We start from the raw sequence: 25,357 nt of genomic DNA, 5'->3' as shown, positions 1-25,357 counted from the left end.
GAGCAGCTCCAATAAGGATGGGAAAGGGCAGCGCCCCTCCAAGCCCCTCCCAGCCAGCTGCAGCACATGGCTCATTGTTACTCTGGTTGAAGCACATGGGTTGGTTTCTTTTGCTAGGGGCAAAGAACCCCCTGCTGCCCTGCCATGGCGCTTAACAGACACCTCTTCTCCCCACTGGAGGACCAAGAGACCCACCCAATGGCCTGCCGCCTTCCCCATCTTCCATATGCAGATGACGCCCCCGGAGATTACAGGTCCCTGGATCCTTTCCACATGCTGGGACCTGCAGCCTCTGTGGGCCACACCTCAGGGTACCATTAAAGAGGGGAGCAGCTGCCATCTGCTCTGTTTCATACAGGTCAGGCCCAGCCTGTGGGCTCCCGGCAGGTGGTCTAGGCAGCCCTCGGCCGTGCAGCTTGGCTCAAGGCGCTCTCACTCTCCCATCGCTTTTGGTGTCTGAGCTATGCTGCTAACCCAAGTGCAGAGAGAGTCACGTCCAGTGTGAACAAGCTGCTGAGTATTATTGCGCAATCCCGGAGCCACAGGGAATGGGTACGTGCTGGGTGGAGTTTTTCATCCCACACAGCGCTCAGCCGCTCCGATGCCACGCCCTCACTCTTCCCAGGGGGCTTCAGTGCCCAGCGGCCTCCTCCCCACCTAGCAGGAGGCAAAACGAATCCATCAGCCCCCCTAAACTCTAGCACTCAGAAGAAGAGATGAAAAACCAGAGGTGGGGGCCCTTAGCCAGCCAGAATACGGAAAGTATTTGACTCAGACAACAGGCTGCATTAGCAAAAGTGGAGCATGTTCCTCTGTAGACGGAAGCAAAGATCTTGGTGTAAGCTAGAACCATTCCACGGGAGTCAATGGTGCTGGGCTGGTTTATGGCAGATGAGGGGATGGCCCCCCAGGGGATGACTCCGTTAGAAGTTAAAGCTAGAAGAGCCCATTCACTCCACCAGCCCAAGGGCCATGGCTGGACGGCCCCATGGTCCCGTGCTTTTGTGCCAGGCTGGTTTTAAATGCCCCCATCTGGAGCGAGTTGAATTTTTTCCAAACAAAAAGATTTTTCGTAGGAAGGAAAAACCACCCTTTTATCAAAAACAAACATTTTCACAACAAACAGGCAGCCAACATCATCCACATTTGTCACCGTTCGCAGAAAGTTTTGCTCCATTTTTTAAAAAATCATCAAAGAGGGTGTTATCGAAAGATTTTGTTTATCAAAAATCACCCGGCTGGGTCTCCCCTGAGAGAGCAGGAGGGGTCAAGTGGGATCTTAGGGGAGAGGAGTGGAAGCGCTGGAATTGGCACAAAGGGGCTGATGGAGACATTAGCCGGCAGAGCGTCGTGCCGGTGACAGGTGCCAGACTGACAGCGCCTGTGAACTGACATGCTTCATCCACGAACAATGCCAGCACAGGTGTGAAGGAGCCACCCCTAGCAGCGTTCAGCCTCTGGCTTCCCCATGGACCCTGGTAGCTTTTGTGACGTGGAGACGAGAACTCGTGCCAGGCACAGAATAGTTGTAATTTTCAGTCTTTACTAACCCAGCCTGGATTAGAACCAGCCATATAGCACTGGAAGACTCTCTAGGGCATTCCCCGTTCGCTGAGCCACCCCTTCATTTGGGCCTCTCTGCTCAGACTTAGCAGAAGTGTTTGTGGCAGGTGGGGTGAAGAAGTGGGTGTCCTGTGCTCTGAGACCTACCGGACTCTGGCCGGCTATTATTTAATATTTGTATTAGCACTTAGGAGCCCCAGTGATGGATCAGAAACCCACTGTGTTAGGCGCTATACAGACACACAACAAAAGACAGCCCTTGCTCCTAAGCACTTGCAATATAAGAGAAGAGACAAGAGGTGGAGACAGATGGGGGAGCACAAGGAAACGGTGAGACAACAGTGGTCAGCGTTATAGGCCATGGTCTTTGCACGCCTAGACAATGGCATAGTGGCTACCCAGCCAGTCCAGCAAGACATGGGAAAGGAGAGACTCCTCTGTACCTTCCTCCAGCTAGAATTCCCAGAGGCACTCGCTAGTGACTTCCTCACTATCTGCCAGGAGGGTGCCACTCCGGTCTCCTCGCATGTAGTACCCATTGGGGGCTAACACGGCCAGGATGTTACTCCCTTGGATCTCCAGGCAAAAGTTCAAGGCAAACTTCCCCCAGGTTCTGAAGGTGCCGTCTGAGCTCAGAGACCAAAAGCTCCTGCCGTGGGCTGGGGAAGGAAGGAGAGCTGGTGATAGCTCAGGGGAGTGCGAGCAGGTCCTTGCTACCGTTCCACCCCCCAGGCACTGGGCAAGGATTCACCGAAGGGGCCAAGGGGCTCTTCTGATTACACCAGGTCTGCAGGTTAGAGCGAGGTCACCAAACTCACATTCACGCCCCAACATGCCTGGAAACTCGATGCTCATCTTCACCAGCAAATCCCATTTACTCTTGGCCAAGCTATGCACTTTTCTCCTCCTGCTGGGTCCCGTCTCAGAGCCCTGGGCAGCACCCCAGAGCCTGCAGGCTCATTGGCTTAATCACCAACATTTCCATGCAGCGCCTGATGCCCCTGCAATGGCTCGAGTGAGGTCTGCTCGCCCCACCCTCCCATGATGAGCCGAACATGCCGACGCTGCATCCCCCGCCAGGCCGAAGAGTAAGGACGCAAACTCCACCCCTCTGCTTGGTAAAGGGCTGGTGCCACCCGTCTGCCTCCAGCTGGGGGGGGGGCTGCATCTAATCTCGGCCCAAGAAGGTGCACGGAGGCGAATACCATCCACCCTGCACTCTGGCTTTCCCAGCGCTTTCTGCCTCCGGGGTTGCAGATCTGGTGAGACGGGGAGGGGGTAAGACACCCCTTGAGACCTGGGAGTGGGCAGCTGGAGCATACGGCAATAGGACCATACAGCTTGCTTCCCTCCCCAGCCGGGATGCCCCACCCTGGCTGCTGCTGCGGCACCCCCTACCATGCAGCCCTGACCTGCTCTGCCCTCGTGGCTGGTCCAGGACTTCAGCTGGAGAGCAGAGGTGGGTGGGGCTGAGGTCAGGTTCACGTGGGCCCCATTTGCCCCGAGGCAGAGCTGGGCTCAGCACCAAGTGGCCAGGACCCCCAGGGCTCCCTTACCTTGGAAGTGGTAAATGCCCGGCTTGCAGGGCAGCAGCTCAATGCAGTCGGGGTCCACCAGGTTACACTGCAGGATGTCATGGCAGGCCAAAGTCCCCACGTAGCCATACCTGCCACGCAGCACCAGGAAGGAGCGGTTGGCCAGGCGCACCCCAAAGGCCTCGCCAGGCCCTGTGGGAGGGGAGGGGTGACAGAGGCAGGTCGATGGTGTGACGTTACACCCCATAGTCTTCATAGAAAGATGGTTACGAGAGGAATAAGGCATAACTAAGATGTGTTTTATGTGAGATGGGTCATGTGAGGTATCATTGGAAAGGTTCTGATGTAATGGCTGTGATTACCCAATTTGTAGGCATGTATCTTTTCTGTATCTAAAGTGAGGAATATGGACTATGTAACCATTACAACTGGGTGTGTATTTGAAAGACACCCACCAGATGACAGGCCATCAGATTTGATGGGCCATTAGGAAGAAACCACAAGACTGTGAAGATACTAATGTCTCTCCCTCCTGGGAGGCGTCCGGGGACGTAGCCGTGACACTACTAGGTCAGGTGGTCTTGTCACCTGATACCAAACATTACCGGGGACTTCTTGTCACTTTCCACTAAAAGGAGGGCGGGGGGTCAAGTTTGGGAAACAAAAGATTCCCACCTTCTGTAAATCTTATTTCAGGGTGGGGAGGAGGGCGAACGGGACTCCACTCCATGGCCTGTCTGCCCTAGAAGAAAGACACTTAAAGACACCTGAAGGGAAGGCAAGGGGGGAGTCCAGGCTGAGACAGCGGTCTAGTCTGTAAAGAGAAATAACTGGAACTCTAAGCTATAGAAACTTTGCAACCTGCCTAAAATAACATGTAGGGTAAGAAATTACATTTCGGAACCTGTTTCTTGAGTGTACTAAGCTTAGCTTGCGTATTTTGTTTTATTTGCTCAGTAATCAGCTTTGTTTTGTTTGTTATCTCTTATACTCACTTAAAATCTGCCTTTTATAGTTAATAAATTTGCTTGGTTTATTATTAAACCCAGCTTGTGCAATTTCTAACTGGGATGGGATGGGCAAGAAGTTATGCATCTCTCTCTTCACATTGAGGGAGAGGGCGAATTTTATGAGTCTGCGCTGGGCAGATCTTTCTATACAGTGCACGACAGTATTATTTTGGGTTTACTCCCCAAAAGGGGTGTGTATGTGAGTGCTGGGGGAGTCCTCTCACACAGAGCTGACTTCGGTCTGTGTCTGCAGCTGGGTGTGGCCCTACCTGCGCATGTGGGCTGCAAAAGGCCGGAAAACCTAATTCAGCAAAACAGGGAAAGGGACCCCAGGCTGATGGAGCAGGACGAGGGCTCAGTGAAATCCCAGTACATCAGGTGGCATCCCAAAGGGGGTCTAACCCGCCACAAGCAGCTCTGACATACAAGCTCTTCCTTGTCTTCCCGTGCAGTGGGAGAGGCCTGGGGCCGGCGCCATGGGCTGGGAGGTGAGTTGAGGAGAGTATCGGCCACTTGAGCTGTTGCAGCCCAGATGTTTCATGCCGGGGGGGGAGGATGAGGGGAGAGGGCTACAGCCACTTGTTACATGAGCACCTCCTGCTGGGAGAGCCACAGAGGAGAGCTGGCATCAGCTGGCCATACAGGGCTGCCCAAGTGTGGAGACATGGAATTAGCGGGGTGGGGTCTCAGACCAGGGACAAGGAGCTCTGGATGTTGACTTATGGGGTTTGTCCTCCTAGTTAAGGCCTCTGAACCCAAATTTCACTCACTAAGAAATAAAAGTTCTCCTTGCAATGGTCTCTCTCACTCCCTGAGGTTCTGGGGGCATGGCGAAGGCAGCACGCTGAGCCCCTAGGAAGGGAGGGAGACCCTCATCTGTGACCGCTCCCAGTGTGGGGGTGATGGGCCCCTCAGAGAAATGCCAACCGCTCTCACAGCAAGGTGTGGGGGGCGCATATCGGGTACATGAGAGACATGGGGGAATGTTAGTGTGAGTGCAGCCGGGTGGGTCCACAGGCTCCAGGCAGGGAGGCCTAAGAACCTGCACCCCTCCCCACAACAAGTCCTGAAGTCTCAGTCACGTGCCACAGAGATGCCAGGGAGCTGCATTGCTCAGCTGTTGGCAGGTTCCTAGGGGTTCCCCCACCCATTTGCCTTACCTGGGTGCACAGCACTGGCCACCACCAGCCCAATGGGCATGGTGCCCAGGTACCGGCCGTTGAAAGCTTGCAGGAAGATTTTCCCACAATGCCACAGGGCACGGAAGTTGGTCTCTGGTTCCATGCGTCTCCCATTTGCCACTATGCTCTTGAATTTTCTCTGCAGGGAATGGAAGGAAAGAGGTCAGCTCCTGCCAGGTGGTGCCAGGGTGCCCTTCCTACCAATGTTCTGCACCGGGAAGTCGGGAGATCCAGGGCTCAACTCTCAACAAGAGCAGCCCTGCGCCATGAAAGGGAGGAGGTTCCCTGGGGATCTGGTGGGGGTAGTTTACATCTTAAAGAAACAGCATGAACCCTGGGGATACTGCTTTGTATATCCATGTCTCTATTACATGGAATTATCCCTTGTGGTTCATTAAGAGACTAGTATAATAATGTGTAAATCAATGGGACACCCTCCCCTGGAAGAGCGTTTTCAGTTCTGGTCACCTAGAAATAGAAGGGGGTCCGGAGACAAGCACTAAAATGGTGAACGAAACGCCCACAGATTCAGTGGCAGGCTCAGGCTGTCTGGGCCAACAGCATCCCGCCACGAGCCGGGAGAGGGGTCGCTCACCTGGGCCAGGTAGTGGTTGTTAACTGTTTTTAGCTGCACCTCGCTGGTGTCTGGATTGAATTCGTAGTGGAAAACGGACTTTGGGGTCACTATGTCCGAGCCGGCATACACTTCCGTGTCTGCGCAGAAGGGGAGAAAATCAGACAATCTCAAGCCAAACACATTCAGAAGGGGCGCTGCAGGTTGGCTCAGGGTCGATTTGAGATTCGGTCCCCAAATTATAGCAGCTCCGAGAGCTCCCAGAAAGGGACTGGGGCCCCAGCAGTTTATGCTCTCATTATTGTATCTTGCTTGATTCTTTAAAAACATGAATAAGTTTATCCTCCCAACACCCCAGGGAGGGATGGGGGTGGAGGGATCCCCATTTCACAGGTGGGCAACTGAGGCATGGAAATTAAAGCCCAAAGTGTCAACTAATTGTGGGTGCCCAAACTGCGATGCCGTGGGCCTGATTCTTCAGAGCACTTCGGTCTCCAGCTGCTGTGAGGGCTCAACGCTTGTGCAAATCAGACCCCTGGTGTCTTAAGTGGGGAATGCAGAAAATGACAAAACACGTGGCGGCTGCCTGAAAACCCTTGGTTTAAGTGACTTGCCCAGCATCACACAGGAACTCTGTGTCAAGGCAGGGCTGGAAACCAACCCTCCAGAGTGGCATTCAGCTCTGCCTTAATTCTGAGAGCATCTTTTCCCATCTTTCAGTCCCTGGCCTTACAAACCTACACACCTCCCCACAGAGACGACCCAGACCTGCCGATAGTGTGGGGGCAGAGTGAGGGCAGCGGCTTCAGCAGGTGTTACTGAGCATGTTCAGTCCGTGTGAGGATGCTCAGTACAAGCCAAGCAGCAAATCGGGGGGGGGGGGGGGATGAGTGACCCCACGTGTCCCTCCTCAACCGTTGCCTCTGCCTTCCAATGTCTGCAGCAAATGAGGCAAGGGGCCTACAGACAACTACCTACTGCACTGATTAACCCCAGAGCAAAGCCATGCTGTGCACTGAATGAGGCAGGGGTCCTGTGGGGGGGAAAAGTACGTGACCATGTAATTAAAGACTATGATAAGAATATAAGAATGGACATGCTGGGTCAGACCAAAGGTCCATCTAGCCCAGTGGCCAATGCCAAGTGCTTAAGAAGGAATGAAGAGAACAGGTGATTATCGTAACCCATATGCACGTGGGAGGTCGAATTATGGTTGCACTAGCAATCTCAATTCTGGCATTTCCTAACTTCTGAGTGCTCGATTTTGCTCAACCTTCATGTTCTTTAATGTAGGTTTTTTTCACGTTTAAAAAAAAACATAAAAAATTTCAAAACAAACATTCCATCGTGTAGAAATAAGTTGATCCCCAGGGTTGGGAATCTTCAGATCCACAGCACAGACCTCCACTTGCGCCAGCTGAGTGACGACTGAGAAAACAGCAGTGATAGGCTGTTATCTTCAATATGGACCTGCCACTCTAAGGGGCTGGAGACACAGTTGGCCCCTGGGTTTCTCAGCTATTTGCTGACAGCAGAGGCATGTTGACCCTCAGGAATAATGGATTCATCTCCAGGTTCCATAGGGGAAAGTGCTCCAGCGACCACAGACCCTTCTGCCCCTGTCCCCACCACTCTCTTTCTGACCTCTGCTGCTCCATCCCCTCCCTCCCCAGCTCCTGTCTCTCTCCCCCTAGCTTCTATCCCCCACCCCCAGCCTCTTCTTCTGTATACCTGTCCCACACTGCTCCTATTTTCCCTTCCTGCTGGGCTCTTCCCCTGCACCTCCCAACCCTGCAACTCTTCCTTCCCCTGCCCCCATCCCTCTGCATTTGAGTCAGGCAGCTTCCTCCTTCTTCTCCTGCTCACTAGCAGGTCCCCAGCTGGGTGGGATTTGAGAGCAAAGGGGAGACATTCTCTCTGCTCGCAGTTCCAGTGCCCAGTGGCACAGCAGCCTCCAGCACTGAGGAGCAGCAAATGGCAGGAAAAGTCCTGCTCAGGCTGTAGCCCATAAGCTAAATTCATTAATAGACTAACCTACAGGATAAGGGCACGCTCAGTCATTCTGTGCAGGTCTGGTCACACACAGGAGATGTGAGGGGCTGGAGCATGCTCAGTGTAGCTGGAATATTCAGAGAATTTAGCTGCCAAATTCTAACAAGTCTCTACGGGCATGCATGAACTGAGATATTTCGGAGGGTCAGAATTTGGCCAAATTTGGGCACATTTTTACAGGGACAGCAAAAGGCACCTCCCTGACAACCAGGTGAAGCCTCCTGTCAATTTTCAAGTCCCTGCTCCAAAGCATGGAAGTGGTGGAGCAGTACTGCCCACCTCAAGTGTTCAAAGAGGGTTGGACCTTGAAAAATCATAACTTTGGCTGTAAAATCATGAGACTTTTAAAAATAACAACATATGGATTCTTTTTACTTGCCTACCAATGTCATCATCTTTAGGGTTCACATTTTAACCAGGTGGGCTAAAAACTTTCCTTTAAAAAAAAAAATAAAAAGCTGAGATTTTCCCCAATCACATGCCTCCGGGAGCTGGGGCTTTAAGAAAAGCAGCAAAAATTGCAAAACTCACAGTTAAGTTGCAGGAGTTGGCAACCTTGCGAGAGCTTCTCAACGAAGCAGTTTTAAGGATTTTTGTAACGTTGGCAAAACAACGCATTTCCCCCTAGCCCGGGTCACTGAAACAGCAGAGCCAATTTAGCTGCAACTTACCAGAAGAAGAGTTTCGCCTGAGGCAGACTCCTGGCCTGGGAAATCTCAGCAAAGACACTGTAAGTGTGGAGCGGTTAGAATGCCCTGCTTGCCGTTGCTCAGAGTGGAGAGCGTTAGGCAGCTTTCACTGTAAGCGTCAGGTGCATCACTGTCTCTGCTCTGCCTATTACTGTCTTTTGAAGTGCTGAGTGCTGGCTGCCCTACCGCTAGCTCTGACGAGCCAGCCCTGCATGTACCCTCCCAACAGGTACCGCACGGGCAGTGGCCAGGCAAGCTCCCCCCACACTGCTCTGCCAGCGTATAGCAGCCCTGTCCTGGGGAGATCGCTGCAGAGATGAGCAGGGAGATCCCTTCCCATGGCCTGTTCAATCCGCCGCCCCCTGCTAAGACAAGCAATGGGGGTGCCACTGATGCCGGTGGGTTTTTGTGATGTAGGCACCTGTCCCATTCTGAGACATCCCCCTGCCGGTCACTCCCTCCCGCCCACCCCTTTTCATATGATACCCTCTCGTGGGTGTTTGGCCTCTTGTGACAGCTTTGCCATGGTCGGGGTGTGAACTGTGTCTGGACTCTCCCTCTGCGGCGCCGTACCCCAGCTATTCTGCACCCTGAAATAATCCTATTAAAAAGTGGTTCTACGCCAGCTTGCCCTCTGTGCAACCTCACTGCAGTCAGGGGTGGCTTCACAGGGCAAAGGCAGGGCAGGACTTGTCCAAAGAACTGTCGACCCGGGTGGTGACTTAGGTCAAGGGGGCATGTCCTGGCATCCTTCAGCTGGGCCCTCCACACACGCTCAGACTGGAAAATGGAATTTACTTGCCACATATGATGGACACGTATCTCTTGGCCTTAGTTTTCAGACTGACCCATTGTGGACACCTCTTTATAACGAACCACTCTTCCTTCTCTTTGGGGTTGTTGCCAAGGCACAAACGCCTCCGCTTGCCCTGAGGGTACAGGACACAACCATCTTGGTCGCTCAGGAAAGCCAGGCACCTGGGCTTGAGGTTTAAGTTGAAGGCTGTGTGTGCAGAGGGTTTCTTGGCTAGCGTCTCTGCTCTGGAGACGTACTTGTGGCTGGAGGTCTCCAGGTGGTACATCCCGTTCCTGAACCGTAGCACGAAGCCGCACTCTTCCAGGTAAGGCACTGGGGTGTCGACCCACACCCTGTCCAGGTCTGCATCGGCTCGGGCGTAGCATTGGTGCGTGGGGTTGTACAGCACGATGTGGACGTGCATGGCCAGCTGGGGCAGCCACTTGTGGTAGGAAGATGGGCTCCGGGAAACGCAGAAAACATCCTCCCCGTCAGACTCCAGGTACTTCTTGCTGTCCAGCAGCTGGAGAGTCCACTTGCCACTGTGATGGAGCTCCAACAGGAACTGGCTTTGCTGGACGGATGCTGGCTGCCCACACCGGACTGATCCGTCAGGATCCACTAGGAGGTAGTGGCCCTGATGGCCCAGCAGTTCCACCACGGTCTGCTTCCCCTGCTTCATGGTGACCTGCAGCTCCCAGGTCTGTGAGGAAGCAATGAGCCAGAGTCAGCTGATTAGCTCTTAGAGAAACCCCTCTGGCCATGAGCTGGGATCTGACGTGCCCGCTGCTTCTAACCTGTCTCCAGGTGTCTGCAGTGCCAGCGACCCACCAGGGTCATCCCACTGCCCTGATTGCTAAGTGTTCTTCCTAGAACCCAGTGCAACGTTGCCTTCCGCAGCTGCATGCCACTCGCTCCTTGCCCCATCGTCGCCAGAGGCAGTGAGCAATCCCCTCCTTTGGGGACGCAAGCCCCGTCATTCCCAGAACACAAATACAGCTCCCTCTGCCTCTCACACACACGTACGCACAGCACCATGCACCCCCTCCCTGGGAGGCTGCTGGTGGCTTCTCCTTTCTATACCATAAAAACCACTCTGCATCTCCCAGGCCCTTCTCAACTAGGACCCGAAATAACTCCCAGATCTCCCTGTGCCCTATAACCGCCTCCCCCCACACACACACACACCCTGCCCAGCCAAAACAGCCAGCTCCTTCCACGGTCTAACTCCCTCCCAGCGCTCTGCCTGTTCTCCCCCACCCCTCGGTGAAACGTTGGCCCCTCGCTGCCTCTGGAACTGCCTGTCTGCTGCGCTCCCAGTCTGACGCCCAGCTGGGCAGTCAGCCAGCTCCCTCCTCAATGGCAGCCCTTCTCACCCTTCCCTGTCTCCCCCCCTCCGCGGCACGTTCCCAACACCAGAGCTTGGGATGCTGTGAGCCAGCTGTACCTACATTGCCCCATTTAAAACTGAATGGCATTGTCCTGGACCATTGGCTTTCCCATGCTAGTAGCCGGGCTTTCCTGGGAGACTCCTGGCTTAATTGCCATGAAACGGAAAGTGGCAAAGGGGACACAGATCAATGGCAATGCAGATTGCTGGGGAGAGCCGTGTAGTGGATGTCCCCGGGATCAGGGTAAGTCCCATCTTATTTAACGGGCTCATTAATAACCCGAAGAAGGCCACAGACCATGAATGACGTTAGCCAAGGTCAGTAAATTCAGAGCTTGGGACAGAGCTAAAATACAAAGGGCCCTAATGAGGCAGAAGCCTGGGCAGGACTCACGTAACCTGGGAAGATGGAGCTAATCCAAAATCCAGCTGCGCCATGGGAGAGGGGAACCTGGGAAACAGCGCTGTCTGAAAGAGACCTGGGGGACAGGAAGGAGCAAACTAGGCCTGAGTTTCCCATGTGCTGTTACAGCAAGAAAGGCCAGCGCAGTTTGGGGGCTGCCGGTGGAGAGACATGGGACAGGGACGGGATAGCTCCTCTCTGCACAGCTGGGGTCCAGCCACTCCTGGAATACCGAGCGCGGTCCTTGACACTTGTGAGGTAACTCCCTTCTCTTCATGTGTCAGTATATTTATGTCTGCATCTGTAACTTTCACTCCATGCATCTGAAGAAGTGAGGTTTTGACCCACGAAAGCTTATACTCAAATAAATCTGTTAGTCTTTAAGGTGCCACCGGACTCCTTGTTGTTTTTGTGGATACAGACTAACACGGCTACCCCCGATACAGTACTCCAGAAGAGGCCTCACCAATGCCAAATAGAGGAGAATGATCATGTCCCTCGATCTGCTGGCAATGCCCCTACTTATACAACCCAAAATGCCATTAGCCTTCTTGGCAACAAGGGCACACTGGTGACTCATATCCAGCTTCTTGTCCACTGTAACCCCTAGGTCCTTTCTGCAGAACTGCTGCCGAGCCACTCGGTCCCTAGTCTGTAGCGGTGCATTGGATTCTTCCGTCCTAAGTGCAGGACTCTGCACTTGTCCTTGAACCTCATCAGATTTCTTTTGGCCCAATCCTCTAATTGGTCTAGGTCCCTCTGTATCCTATCCCTACCCTCCAGCCTATCTACCTCTCCCCCCAGCTTAGTGTCATCTGCGAATTTGCTGAGGGTGCAATCCACGCCATCTTCCAGATCGTTAATGAACGTGTTGAACGAAACCGGCCCCAGGGCAGATCCCTGGGGCACTCAGCTTGATACTGGCTGCCAACTAGACATCGAGCCATTGATCACTACCCATTGAGCCCGACGATCTAGCCAGCTTTCTATTCACCTTATAGTCCATTCATCCAATCCATACTTTTTTAACTTGCTGGCAAGAATACTGTGGGAGACCGTATCAAAAGCTTTGCTAAAGTCAAGCTATATCAGTCCACCACTTTCCCCATATCCACAGAGCCAGTTATCTCATCATAGAAGTCAATCAGGTTGGTCAGGCATGACTTGCCCTTGGTGAATCCATGGTCTCTTAGAGTTGGAGACTGACCTAAACCCCGAAACACAAGGTTTAATATGCCCTGCCAGAATTATTATTGTCATTAATTATGATAACTCTGGATAATCTTGTTATCCATATAAATGTCCAGTCCATTTTGGAATCTTAAGTTATTGGCCTCAAGAAATTTCTGTGGCAGTGAGTGCCACAGGTAATGACCCCAGCATGAAAAGTATTTCCCTTTATCAGTTTTGAAATTCCCATCTTTGAATTTCATTGAGTGTTCCCTTGACCTCGTGTTATGAGACAGAGAGAACAGAAACTTCCACTCTATCTTCTCTAGACCAGAGGTTCTGAAACTGGGGGGCGCGCTTCTCTGGGGGGGGCACGGAATGTATTTTGGGGGAGGGGGCATGAGGAGCTTTGGGAGAGTGGAGGCTACTAGCCAGGCACCCGGTTCTGAAGGCAGCGCTGCCACCAGGGAGAAGGAAGGGTGGCGATGCCATACCAGGCCACCCTTCCTTCTGTGCTGCTGCTGGCGGCAGTGCTGCCTTCAGAGCTGGGGGGCGGTATATGTACGTGTGTGGCGGGAGCAAGGGGGATTAGGGAGCATCCAAGACTCCAGACACAAAGAAACGGGGGCACGACCAAATACGCTGGAGAACCACTGCTTTAGACCATTCATGATTTGATACGTTTTTATCAGGGCCCCTCTGACTTGTCTCCTTTCTACGTAGCAATCGCAGCCTTTTCAATCTCTCTTCCTCGGAGTGTGTTTCCAGGCCTTGGATAATTCTGGTCACACTTCTCTGAATACCCTCCAGTTCTGCAATATCCTTTTGGAGATGGGGGTGACCTGAACTGCACAGAGTACACAGGTGAGGCCACACCCTTGATTTATTATAAAGGCATTATTGTGTTTTCAATATTATTCTCCATCCCTTTCCTCATAGATTCAAACATTTGGCTTCCTTCTCTGACTGCAGCTGCGCTTTGAACAGAGGGCTCCACTGAGTTGTCTACAGTCACACCCAAATCCCTTTCTGAAGCTCAGACAGTTAATTTAGACTCCTAGGAGGTGTGTGAGTAATTTATATGGTTCCCTCCAATGTGCATTCCTTTCGATTTAATTTTCCACCATGTTGCCCACTCCCCTAGCTGGGTTAGGTCTCTCTAAATTTCCTCACAGTCTTAATCATAGAATATCAGGGTTGGAAGGGACCTCAGGAGGTCATCTAGTCCAACCCCCTGCTCAAAGCAGGACCAATCCCCAATCAAATCATCCCAGCCAGGGCTTTGTCAAGCCTGACCTTAAAAACTTCCAAGGAAGGAGATTCTACCACCTCCCTAGGTAACGCAATCCAGTGTTTCACCACCCTCCTAGTGAAAAAGTTTTTCCTAATATCCAACCTAAACCTCCCCCACTGCAACTTGAGACCATTACTCCTTGTCCTGTCCTCTTCTACCACTGAGAATAGTCTAGAACCATCCTTTCTGGAACCACCTCTCAGGTAGTTGAAAGCAGCTATCAAATCCCCCCTCATGCTTCTCTTCCGTAGACTAAACATTCCCAGTTCCCTCAGCCTCTCCTCATAAGTCATGTGTTCCAGACCCCTAATCATTTTTGTTGCCCTTCACTGGACTCTCTCCAATTTATCCACATCCTTCCTGTAGTGTGGGGCCCAAAACTGGACACAGTACTCCAGATGAGGCCTCACCAATGTCAAATAGAGGGGAACGATCATGTCCCTCGATCTGCTCTCTATGCCCCTACTTATACATCCCAAAATGCCATTGGCCTTCTTGGCAACAAGGGCACACTGCTGACTCATATCCAGCTTCTCGTCCACTATAACCCCTAGGTCCTTTTCCGCAGAACTGCTGCCTAGCCATTCAGTCCCTAGTCTGTAGCTGTGCATTGGGTTCTTCCGTCCTAAGTGCAGGACCCTGCACTTATCCTTATTGAACCTCATCAGGTTTCTTTTGGCCCAATCCTCCAATTTGTCTAAGTCCCTCTGTATCCTATCCCTGCCCTCCAGTGTATCTACCACTCCTCCCAGTTTAGTATCATCCGCAAATTTGCTGAGAGTGCAATCCACACCATCCTCCAGATCATTTATGAAGATATTGAACAAAACCGGCCCCAGGACCGACCCCTGGGGCACTCCACTTGACACCAGCTGCCAACTAGACATGGAGCCATTGATCACTACCCGTTGAGCCCGACAATCTAGCCAACTTTCTACCCACCTTATAGTGCATTCATCCAGCCCATACTTCTTTAACTTGCTGACAAGAATACTGTGGGAGACCGTGTCAAAAGCTTTGCTAAAGTTAAGAAACAATACATCCACTGCTTTCCCTTCATCCACAGAATCAGTAATCTCATCATAGAAGGCGATTAGATTAGTCAGGCATGACCTACCCTTGGTGAATCCATGCTGACTGTTCCTGATCACTTTCCTCTCATGTAAGTGCTTCAGGATTGATTCCTTGAGGACCTGCTCCATGATTTTTCCGGGAACTGAGGTGAGGCTGACGGGCCTGTAGTTCCCAGGATCCTCCTTCTTCCCTTTTTTAAAGATTGGCACTACATTAGCCTTTTTCCAGTCATCCGGGACTTCCCCCGTTCGCCACGAGTTTTCAAAGATAATGGCCAATGGCTCTGCAATCACATCCGCCAATTCCTTTCGCACTCTCAGATGCAACTCGTCCGGCCCCATGGACTTGTGCACGTCCAGCTTTTCTAAATAGTCCCTAACCACCTCTTTCTCCACTGAGGGCTGGCCATCTACTCCCATGTTGTGACGCCCAGCGCAGCAGTCTGGGAGCTGACCTTGTTCGTGAAGACAGAGGCAAAAAAAGCATTGAGTACCTTAGCTTTTTCCACATCCTCTGTCACTAGGTTGCCTCCCTCATTCAGTAAAGGGCCCACACTTTCCTTGGCTTTCTTCTTGTTGCCAACATACCTGAAGAAACCCTTCTTGTTACTCTTGACATCTCTTGCTAGCTGCAGCTCCAGGTGCGATTTGGCCCTCCTGATTTCATTCCTACATGCCCGAGCAATATTTTTATACTCATCCCTGGTCATATGTCCAACCTTCCACTTCTTGTAAGCTTCTTTTTGATGTTTAAGATCTGCTAGGATTTCACCGTTAAGCCAAGCTGGTCGCCTGCCATATTTACTATTCTTTCGACTCATCGGGATGGTTTGTCCCTGTAACCTCAACAGGGATTCCTTGAAATACAGCCAGCTCTCCTGGACTCCTTTCCCCTTCATGTTAGTCCCCCAGGGGATCCTACCCATCCGTTCCCTGAGGGAGTCGAAGTCTGCTTTCCTGAAGTCCAGGGTCCGTATCCTGGTGCGAACCTTTCTTCCCTGCGTCAGGATCCTGAACTCGACCAACTCATGGTCACTGCCCCCCAGATTCCCATCCACTTTTGCTTCCCCCACTAATTCTTCCCAGTTTGTGAGCAGCAGGTCAAGAAAAGCTCCCCCCCTAGTTGGCTCCTCTAGCACTTGCACCAGGAAATTGTCCCCTACGCTTTCCAAAAACTTCCTGGATTGTCTATGCACCGCTGTATTGCTCTCCCAGCAGATATCAGGAAAATTAAAGTCACCCATGAGAACCAGGACGTGCGATCTAGTAGCTTCTGCGAGTTGCCGGAAGAAAGCCTCATCCACCTCATCCCCCTGGTCCGGTGGTCTATAGCAGACTCCCACCACTACATCACTCTTGTTGCTCACACTTCTAAACCTAATCCATAGACACTCAGGTTTTTCTGCAGTTTCGTACCGGAGCTCTGAGCATTCATACTGCTCCCTTACATACAGTGCTACTCCCCCACCTTTTCTGCCCTGCCTGTCCTTCCTGAACAGTTTATAACCATCCATGACAGTACTCCAGTCATGTGAGTTATCCCACCAAGTCTCTGTTATTCCAATCACGTCATAATTCCTTGACATCACCAGGACCTCCAGTTCTCCCTGCTTGTTTCCAAGGCTTTGTGCATTCGTATATAAGCACTTGAGATAACCTGCTGATCGCCCCTCATTCTCAGTATGAGGCAGGAGCCCTCCCCTCACAGACGTTCCTGCCTGTGTTTCCTCCCGGTATCCCGCTTTCCCACTTACCTCAGGGCTTTGGTCTCCTTCCCCCGGTGAACCTAGTTTAAAGCCCTCCTCACTAGGTTAGCCAGCCTGCTCGCAAAGATGCTCTTCCCTCTCTTCGTAAGGTGGAGCCCGTCTCTGCCCAGCACTCCTCCTTCATGGAACACCATCCCATGGTCAAAAAATCCAAAGCCTTCTCTCCGACACCACCTGCGTAGCCATTCATTGACTTCCATGATTCGACGGTCCCTACCCAGGCCTTTTCCTTCCACGGGGAGGATGGACGAGAACACCACTTGCATCTCAAACTCCTTTATCCTTCTTCCCAGGGCCACGTAGTCCGCAGTGATCCGCTCAAGGTCATTCTTGGCAGTATCATTGGTGCCCACGTGGAGAAGCAGGAAGGGGTAGCGATCCGAGGGCTTGATGAGTCTCGGCAGAACTTGGTCTTCTCTGGTCCTGATTAACCTAAATAATGTAAAAGACTAAAAAATGTATTTGGGCATAAGCTTTCATGGACTAAAACCCACTTCATCAGATGCATGGAATGGAAAACACAGTAGGCAGATATATATACACAGTACATGAAAAGATAGGAGTCGCCTTACCAAGTGTGTGGGGGGGTCAGTCCTAATGAGACAATTCAATTAAAGTGGAAGTGGGCTATTATCAACAGGAGGAAAAATAGGACCTAACCACATCAGCCACACCATCAGGGGCTTGTTCACCTGCACATTTACCAATGTGATATATGCCATCATGTGCCAGCAATGCCCCTCTGCCATGTACGTTGGTCAAACCAGACAGTCTCTATGCAAAAGAATAAATGGACACAAATCAGACATCAAGAATTATAACATTCAAAAACCAGTTGGAGAATACTTCAATCTCCCTGGACATTGAATAACAGACTTAAAAGTGGCAATTCTTCAACAAAAAAACTTCAAAAACAGACTCCAATGAGAAATTGCAGAACAGGAATTAATTTGCAAACTGGACACCATCAAATTAGGCCTGAATAAAGACTGGGAGTGGATGGGTCACTACAAAAACTAAAAACAAATTTCCCCATGCTAATTTCCCCCTACTGTTACTCACACCCTCTTGTCAACCGTTTGAAATTGGCCACCCTGATTACTACTACAAAAGTGATTTTTCCTCCTGTTGATAATAGCCCACTTCCACTTTAATTGAATTGTCTCGTTAGAACTGACCCCCAACTTGGTAAGGCAACTCCCATCTTTTCATGTACTGTGTATATATATCTGCCTACTGTGTTTTCCACTCCATGCATCTGATGAAGTGGGTTTTAGCCCAGGAAGGCTTATGCCCAAATACATTTGTTTGTCTCTAAGGTGCCACAAGGACTCTTCGTTGTTTTTGCTGTTACAGACTAACACAGTTACCACTCTGAAATCTAAATAATGTTGTGTCATCTGCAAATTTTGCCCTTTCACTGTTCACCCCCCTCCCTTTTCCAGAGCATTAATAAATATATAAACATAAGACCTAGTACGGAACCCTGAGGCCCTGCTGTTAACCTGCTGTCATGGTGAAAATGGACCAGTGAATCCTAGTCTTTGCTGTTTGTCTCCTAGCCAGTTTTTGATCCAAGACAATACTTTGCCTCTCACCCATGATTACTTAGCTCTTTAAGGATCCTCTTGGGCAGGTCCTTGTCCAAGGCCTTTTGAAAGTCTAAATAAATTGCCACTTGGTTCTCTGTTATCCACTAGCTTATTGACATGCTCAAAGAATTCTCAGTGTTTAGTAAGACACAGTTTTCTTCTGCTGAATCTGTGCTAGTTAGACCCTATCAGACCGTGGTCTCACAGACATTTAGTCAGCCTGTTTTTAATTATCAATTCAACCCATTTGCTGGGAACGGATGTAAGGTGTACAGGTCTAATTCCCTGGCTCAACCCTACAGCCATTTGAAATATGGGGACAGCCTTTGCTACCTTCCAATCCTCTGGAATAGTCGCTGTCACTAATGAGCAATTAGGAATTTTTTTCAGAGTAGCAGCCGTGTTAGTCTGTATTCACAAAAAGAAAAGGAGTACTTGTGGCACCTTAGAGACTAACCAATTTATCTGAGCATAAGCTTTCGTGAGCTACAGCTCACTTCATCGGATGCATAAAAGTGGAAAATGCAGTGAGGATATTTTTATACACACAGACCATTTTTTCTTACCTGAGCTGGCCTCAGCCTCACCTGGCAGCCCATTAAAGGATCCTACAGTGACCGGGTTTGTCTCTCGCTACGTTGGGAGCTCTGTGGCCAGGCCGTGTCTGGTTCAAGAGCCTGCCCTGAAGCCTACCTTGCACAAGCAATATATGACACGGTGTCAGAAGTACCAGCAGCCCAGCTGGTGCCCGAGGACAATCGAAACCAGCAACAAAAGATGCAAACAGAAGAACAAAAAAACAACAGTTGCAGGCATCAGTGGCTGTACTGGGTCTAGAATCTTGGGGGTTCTCCCGGCTCCCATGGTCCTTGGCTCCTCCAACAGCCTATGTGACATCACAATCCCTCAGTGGTGACAGCCAGAAGCCCTGGGAGCAGCGGGGCCTCTCCGCCACCTTAATTCCCTGCTCTGGGAGCAGCCAGGGTGGTGAGGGAAAGAGCCATCCAGACACGCTGTGAACACCTCCCTGAACGGGGGTTCCTGGCTTGTCTGCTCCTGTGCCTGGCACCTCTCCCAGCCCCTGGCCATCATCTGCTGAGAACTGACCGACTCCAATCCATACAGCTGGAGAGCTCTGCAGAGCGGCCGGTGGAATGCAGGGACCTGCTGGGAGAGAAAGCGACGGACAATGGGCCCAGCTCAGGTTGTTCAGTGGTGGGGCAAGAGGCTGACGCAAACCGTCATGGAACGGCAGCTACCAGAAGCTGTCAGTGGTGTGTTTGGCAGCTGACAGTGCACCCGAACAGAGAGACTGAGGAGCATATAACGTCCTGGTAAGAGACAAGGGCTGGCCCGAGATAAAACGGTGCCCCAGGTGAGGTGTGTCTTCAGCGCTCCCCCTCCATTTATTCAACTTTTGAATACCTCATTTTTTATTGCCTTTGTAGCTCATTTTGCGACTCTGATGCACAATTTACATGCATGATTTATCCCTGTCTGATAAGACGATACATTTGCAGGCTAGGATCTGTAAATCTGTATTTATTCATGCCATGTATAAGCAAAATTTTTAAAAATAGTTTCTGCTAAGCTTACAGAAACGTTTTAATGTGAAGAATAAGTGAAAGGTGCTAACATCAAGAAATGGAACCGTGCACCCACATTGGGCGGACCAGCATTAAATAAGGTTACAGTAGGTGACAGCCTGAGAACGTTACCCTAGTGCTTTCGTTCAGAAAGTCGCTTTCCTCACCTTTGCCCTCGTGAACTGAAGCCCAGGGTCAGAGAGACGCTACTTACACTCTTCAAGTCTTAAAACACAAGTACACATTCACAATTACACAACAAAATAAGGTTCACAATGCAGCAGCTGGGCTCTCACTTCACTTCGTTCTTACATCTCACTGACTGGCGGGCGACGCCCCGCCCCGTAGATACCCGCCAGGGCTTGGCTGACAACATTCTGGGAGGTTCGAGAAGAAGATAGTTCTCGGAAAGTCTGGAAGGTTCCACGAGGTTCTACAAAAGTCCGGAACATTCTAGGAGGTTAGTGAAAAATGAATCCACCTACGGAATACCTGAAACATGTTACCTCAGACATTCTATTTTCCCTTTTGTCACGAACAACAGGCAGTCGCTGCCCCTAAATCCGGCCCCGAGAGAGAGGGCTGCAGGCTCCGTTTGCATCGTTGTGCGAAGAATGCTTGAGGGAGCGATTTGTGATGGTCAGTGTTAAGAAATAGGGCCCTGAGCTGAGCCCCAGCCAAGTCCCAGGGAGCCTCTTACCGCCAATGAGCCCTAGGCGTGCCCAGCGTAGCTCGGCTGATGGGGGGAGGTGAGAACTATCTGAGAGGGGTAAACACGGGGAGCAGGGACTGCTTGGTGGGAGCTGCTCGTTTGCCAAGCTGGGGGGAAAGGGGTTATGGGAAAACAGGAGCCACAATGGGGTGAGAGCAGGAAAGGGATCAACGGGGCTGAATCTTAGGGGCCATTTGCTCATGGTGAACGGTATTTGGCCGTGGGATAATCTCCCAGGAAAGAGGCAGGAGCCCTATGGCTTGGGGCCTTTGGCACTAGACAGGAGAAAGGCCTGGAGAGTAGGCTGCTGGGAACTTGCCTCGCGGAGTGGGGGGACAGAAACTCGATGTGCTCGGATAGGCCCTAAGTTCTATAACGAGGCAGGGCTGGGCGCTCCCCTAGCCCAGACACGCCTGGAGTTCAACCCTCAGTCAGCTTCACTGCTCTCGGTACACTGATGGGGCTAGTGTTTCTCGTACTGGCCAGGTGGGACTCCTGGGTCCGCTCCTCAGCCTCTCACTCTGCAACCCGGGAGCTGGCAGCACAGAGCTCGGCACTACGCCACACGGGAAACGCAGCTTCCCTTTCTGGCCCTTTCCCTCCCCAGCTGCACCACTCTGAGACCCTGCTTTGAGTTGCTTTATAACCTTGCCAAGTTTCACCCACGTGGGATGGAATTTTCCATGCAGTGGGTCCGTCTCTGGATGAAGGGTTTTTTTAAAAAAATTCACCCAGAATGGGGTGAGCCATTTCCATGAACCAGGCTCAGGAAAATGCATTGTTTTGCCCATATTCAAAACATTCTGGCAACTTTTGTTTTTAGCGCTGTAGCTTTAAAATCGATGCACATGTGACCAAGCCATAAGCCGTTGAGGCTGAGCGGGACTTTCCCTGCAATGTTCCCGGCAGTGCTGGGTTCAGGTCCAGCCACGTGGACTAGGAGCAGGGGGAGGCTGGCTTTCCAGTGCTCTCAGCGATCGCCCTGCTGACCAGGGAGTGTAGAGGAGGAAGCCCTCTGATTTGAATGCAGAGGGGACAAGAAGAGGACCTGCAGGTGGGTGGCAGGGGAAGTAGGCTCAGACAAGAAGCCCAGGAGTGTAGGAGACTGGGAATGGAGGCTAGCGCGGGGAGATCGGGACTGGCTGTGCTGGAATGAGAAGCCTGAGGAGCGGGGATTGGGACTGGGTAGGTGAACAGAGTCGGGGAAAGACAAGACTGGGAAAAGGATGGGTTGGAGGGGACAGGACAGAAGGGGTCACGCTTGGGGGGAAATATGCAGCAGACTGTGCCCACTAGAACACACTCCCCTCCAGAGCCTGGTTTGGAACCCACAAGCCCCGAGTCTCGCCATCCCTCTGCTGTGAGCAAATATTTGTGAAACTCACTGGCACAGTGTGTGTCTCATCCCCTCTCGTGCTGGGCCACACAGAGGACGATAACCTTCTACTGCTACCAGTTACTGCATTAACTCAAGTGGCAGGGGTCTGTTTAGAGGATTTAAAGGTTCCAACCCTGCTGATAACCCATGTGGGTGTCAGTATGGTGCCATATGCTGGAATTTCTGTTTTATTCAGTTGGATTCTTTAAAAACATAGGAAATTACAAAAACACCTGTGTGAACAGACCATCAGTAAGACTGGAATGTCAAGCACATGAAAGTCAGAGCTTGTGCAACCTCAGTTCAGCTTCACGTGTGGCTGGATTATACGTCTTCAACTGCATGATCATCACATGCTATTTTTTCCACAGGATCCCTGCCTCTTCCTGCCAAAGTCTGCCCCGAGCTGAGGTCAGTCAGTCCAGGCTGGCCCTGCTGTGCCTACATGCAGTCCCAGGGTGAGCGCCCCTTGAAGGCCTTTTCTGGGGAAGGATGCGGCCGCAATAGACATGCGTCTTAGCTTTTGTCTAGTGAGGCTCTTCAACGAAGCAAGGGAGGCTGCAAATGGGATGAGGAGCCTGTCAGGTCTTGTCATCTCCTCTCCAGCCTCCCTGGCCCCCACATGGCCCTTCTCCAGCCCATGCATATCACAGCTATTGTGTCTATCAATCTCCCCATACCCCTGCCCCACCCCTCCTCCTCCTGTTCTCCCTCCTCCACTACATCAAGTTCAAGTTGCTTATCCTCCCCTTCCGGCCCATCACAGCTCTGCCGCTCCTACCTATCACACGGCCCTGCTACTCTACCCAGGACACCAGCCTGCTCCCCCGCATCTCCTGCAACCGCATTTCCCTTCCATGTGGGACCGGCTCCCTGAGCTGGCCTGCAAAGCCACGACCCTCCCCTCTGCAGAGTCCCTCCATGAGCCCTATGCCTTCCTAGAAGCCTACAAGAAATTAGCTAACAACTTCCCTTCCTTCACTCCGTCGTGCAGTGCACCAGCCCTCTACCGTGTAGCCCTGCTAGCCCATTGATGTTACCTCCATGTGCTCCCCCTTCCACCCCAATGCCCCCTTCACAGGTCACCTCTGGAATTTGTCTGTAAACCCCCCAGGGAAGGATGGTGTCTCTCTACTTATCCTGTGAGGGGTTTAGCACCCCCTTGGGAGCGAATAACATTCAGGGGCTGGGAGCAGTTAGCACTGGGGGAATGGGGAGGGGGGGCACACTACAGCAGGGTCCCGCCCCACCCCTTTGAGGGCTCGTCTCTGCCCTGGGGTGGATTATAACCACACTACAATGGTCCACAGCGCCTATCCAGTGTGGAGTTTGGCCTTCCTGGCCCGCAGGGCGGGGAACGCTCATCTCCGCAGGTGGAAGGCAGCGTCTCTGCCCGGCCAGTGCTGGGAACGGTGCTCTCAGCAGCAATGTGCTCGGGCAGGAAGCAAAGCTTCCCAGCGCGCTCTGCCAGGAGGGGAGATGCACCCCCAGAAAAACTCCATTCCTTGGGGAATCAAGATTCATGCATTCTTACGCGGTCACATCATGGGCCACCCCGATAGGGGCGGCGCCAAACCCGGGGGGAGTGCGGCTAGTTCTGCTCCAGGGGCGGGTTGCAAATCTTTGGCATCACGGTGGATTTTTAGCATCGCTCACCTGCTTCCTGCCCAGTGAGTTTCCCAGGACAGTGACGCCATCCCCGTAGCATTCGCTGGTGAGGTAACTCCCGGCACAGTTAATCAGCCCAACCTTCATGGCTACAGAGCAGGGCAGCAGCTGGCGACTCCCTGGTCCTGTGGGACATCAGTCCCAAATGCACCCCTGGCTGGATGACTCCGTCAGGCCCGGTTCAGCCCTAAGATCACCTTCACAGGCCATCAGATCCCTCCCAAAGGCAGCCAGGAAGCAGGGAGGGCCATTGTACCCCAGTGGGCCACCTGGGCAGGGATCCCTGCCTACGTTCTGCCCCTGCAGGCCTGGCCTTTGTGACACACACCTTACATCACGGCAGCTGGTGAGAGACTGCAAGTCCTGCCTAATAATGGGTTGGACCCCATGTCTGCTGGAGTCAAGAGGGGGACTTTCCATTGACTTCAGTGAGCACTGGGTCAGGTCCAACATACGCCCTTCACGGGTGACAGTCCCACTCCCTTCCAAATCCCCCTTTCCCCTGGAGAAAACTGGTGATGCAATGCCACTGAGCACCCGCACTTCCCCAGGCAACATCCCCCGCGAGGCCAGCCCCAGGCCCTCGGTCTCTCCACCACCTGGGCACCCAGCCCCCCCGGTGGCGGAGGTACTGCAATGAGAGTGAAATGCTGGCAGATGACAGCACATTTCTCCTCTTCCTTTTCAGTGGGGCCAGGAGCTCTGGGTGTCTGGCCACTCCCCCCGGGAGAGGGACAGAGCATGTCGAAAGCCACTGCAGCCTCCTCACTGCCCGGCAGATAAAATGCCTGCCCCGGGGAGAGCAGCAAGATCTCTTAAAAACTTTATGCCTGTTTCTGACGTGCATTACGGTAACATCCACAGGCCCTGCCTGAGATCAGGGGCCTCTCGTGCTAGGCACTATCCAGGCACCACCTACAAACCCCTCATCCTCCATGGCTCCCCCACAGCGCTCAGAGCCCTGTGGATGCACAAAAGTGCCTCTGGGGCAGGTAGGAATTTCCCTAATAGGGCACAGCCCAGCTAACTCAATAGCCTCATCCTGGCCCTGACAGCAGCCAGCACCAGAAGGACCAAGAAATCCCCCAGACCTAGGGGACTATTATGGAATAACCTGCAGATGGGGGAAGCTTCTGCGGATCCCGTCTCAGTCAGAAAGCATTAAAAAAACCACAAACTCTCCCCTAACTCTAGCTCCATTCACACCGTCGCCTCCTCCTTGTATTGTGAGCCAGGGTGAAGCGCAGCCTTGGCTCGGCCTGCCCCACGCCTGCAGGTTCCTCACACTCATCCCCCCCCATCCAGCTGCTCTCCTTGCACAAGTCGCTCCAGGTCTCGGGTCCACCCACCCCCATCTCGGACCCTGCCTAGCGCTAAGATCCCTCGCTTCAGCGGCATCCCTACGGCCCCTGCTGCTGGTTTTGTGGCGGCTGCTTTCACAGAGCTGCCCACGCGCCTGTCTTTTGCCTGGGTGGTTACAGTTCACTTAGGGTGTGTCTACGCTGCAACTTCACACCCACAGCTGAGCCAGGCTCACAGGGTTCAGGCTCCCAGGCTGTAAAACTGCAGGGCAGTTCAGGCTTGGGCTCCAGCCGGCCTCAGGGACCGCACAAGCAGGGGGACGGTTACAGGACCAGGGCTCCCGCCCCAGACTGACCACCTACCTCCAATTTTACAGTGAAACTGACACCCACGAGCCCGAGTCACTGACCTGGGCCAGCTGCAGGTGTTGAACAGCAGCGTAGCCATGCCCGGAGAGCCCTGCCCGGTCCATAGCTCTTTCATAGGATTCTCCCCACTCTCTCTCTATTGCATTTCACCTGCTCTCCTGCTGCCTCTCAGCTTGGCTTTCTTACATGTACAACCTCCACATTTTGCCAGCTTGCTGCTCACACCATGGAACAGACCTGGGGCTGCCCCAGCTC

The 25,357-nt window shown here is 52.3% G+C and overlaps 1 protein-coding gene across 1 annotated transcript; it reads right to left on the bottom strand.

The window, feature by feature from the left end:
- Positions 1–2,016: 2,016 nt before the first annotated feature.
- Positions 2,017–24,787, bottom strand: FSCN3 (fascin actin-bundling protein 3). Its single transcript, XM_074962545.1, has 8 exons — positions 24,639–24,787; positions 23,888–24,063; positions 23,421–23,557; positions 9,407–10,103; positions 5,885–6,003; positions 5,269–5,428; positions 3,120–3,290; positions 2,017–2,222 (listed from the first exon to the last, which is right to left on the bottom strand). Exons 1-8 carry the CDS (start codon positions 24,785–24,787, stop codon positions 2,017–2,019), a joined length of 1,815 nt encoding a protein of 604 aa, XP_074818646.1.
- Between the last annotated feature and the right edge of the window lie 570 nt (positions 24,788–25,357).

This window comes from Natator depressus, chromosome 1 (genome assembly GCF_965152275.1).
Source record: "Natator depressus isolate rNatDep1 chromosome 1, rNatDep2.hap1, whole genome shotgun sequence".
Lineage (NCBI taxonomy): Eukaryota > Metazoa > Chordata > Testudines > Cheloniidae > Natator > Natator depressus.
This window is presented reverse-complemented; position numbering and strand designations above follow the sequence as displayed.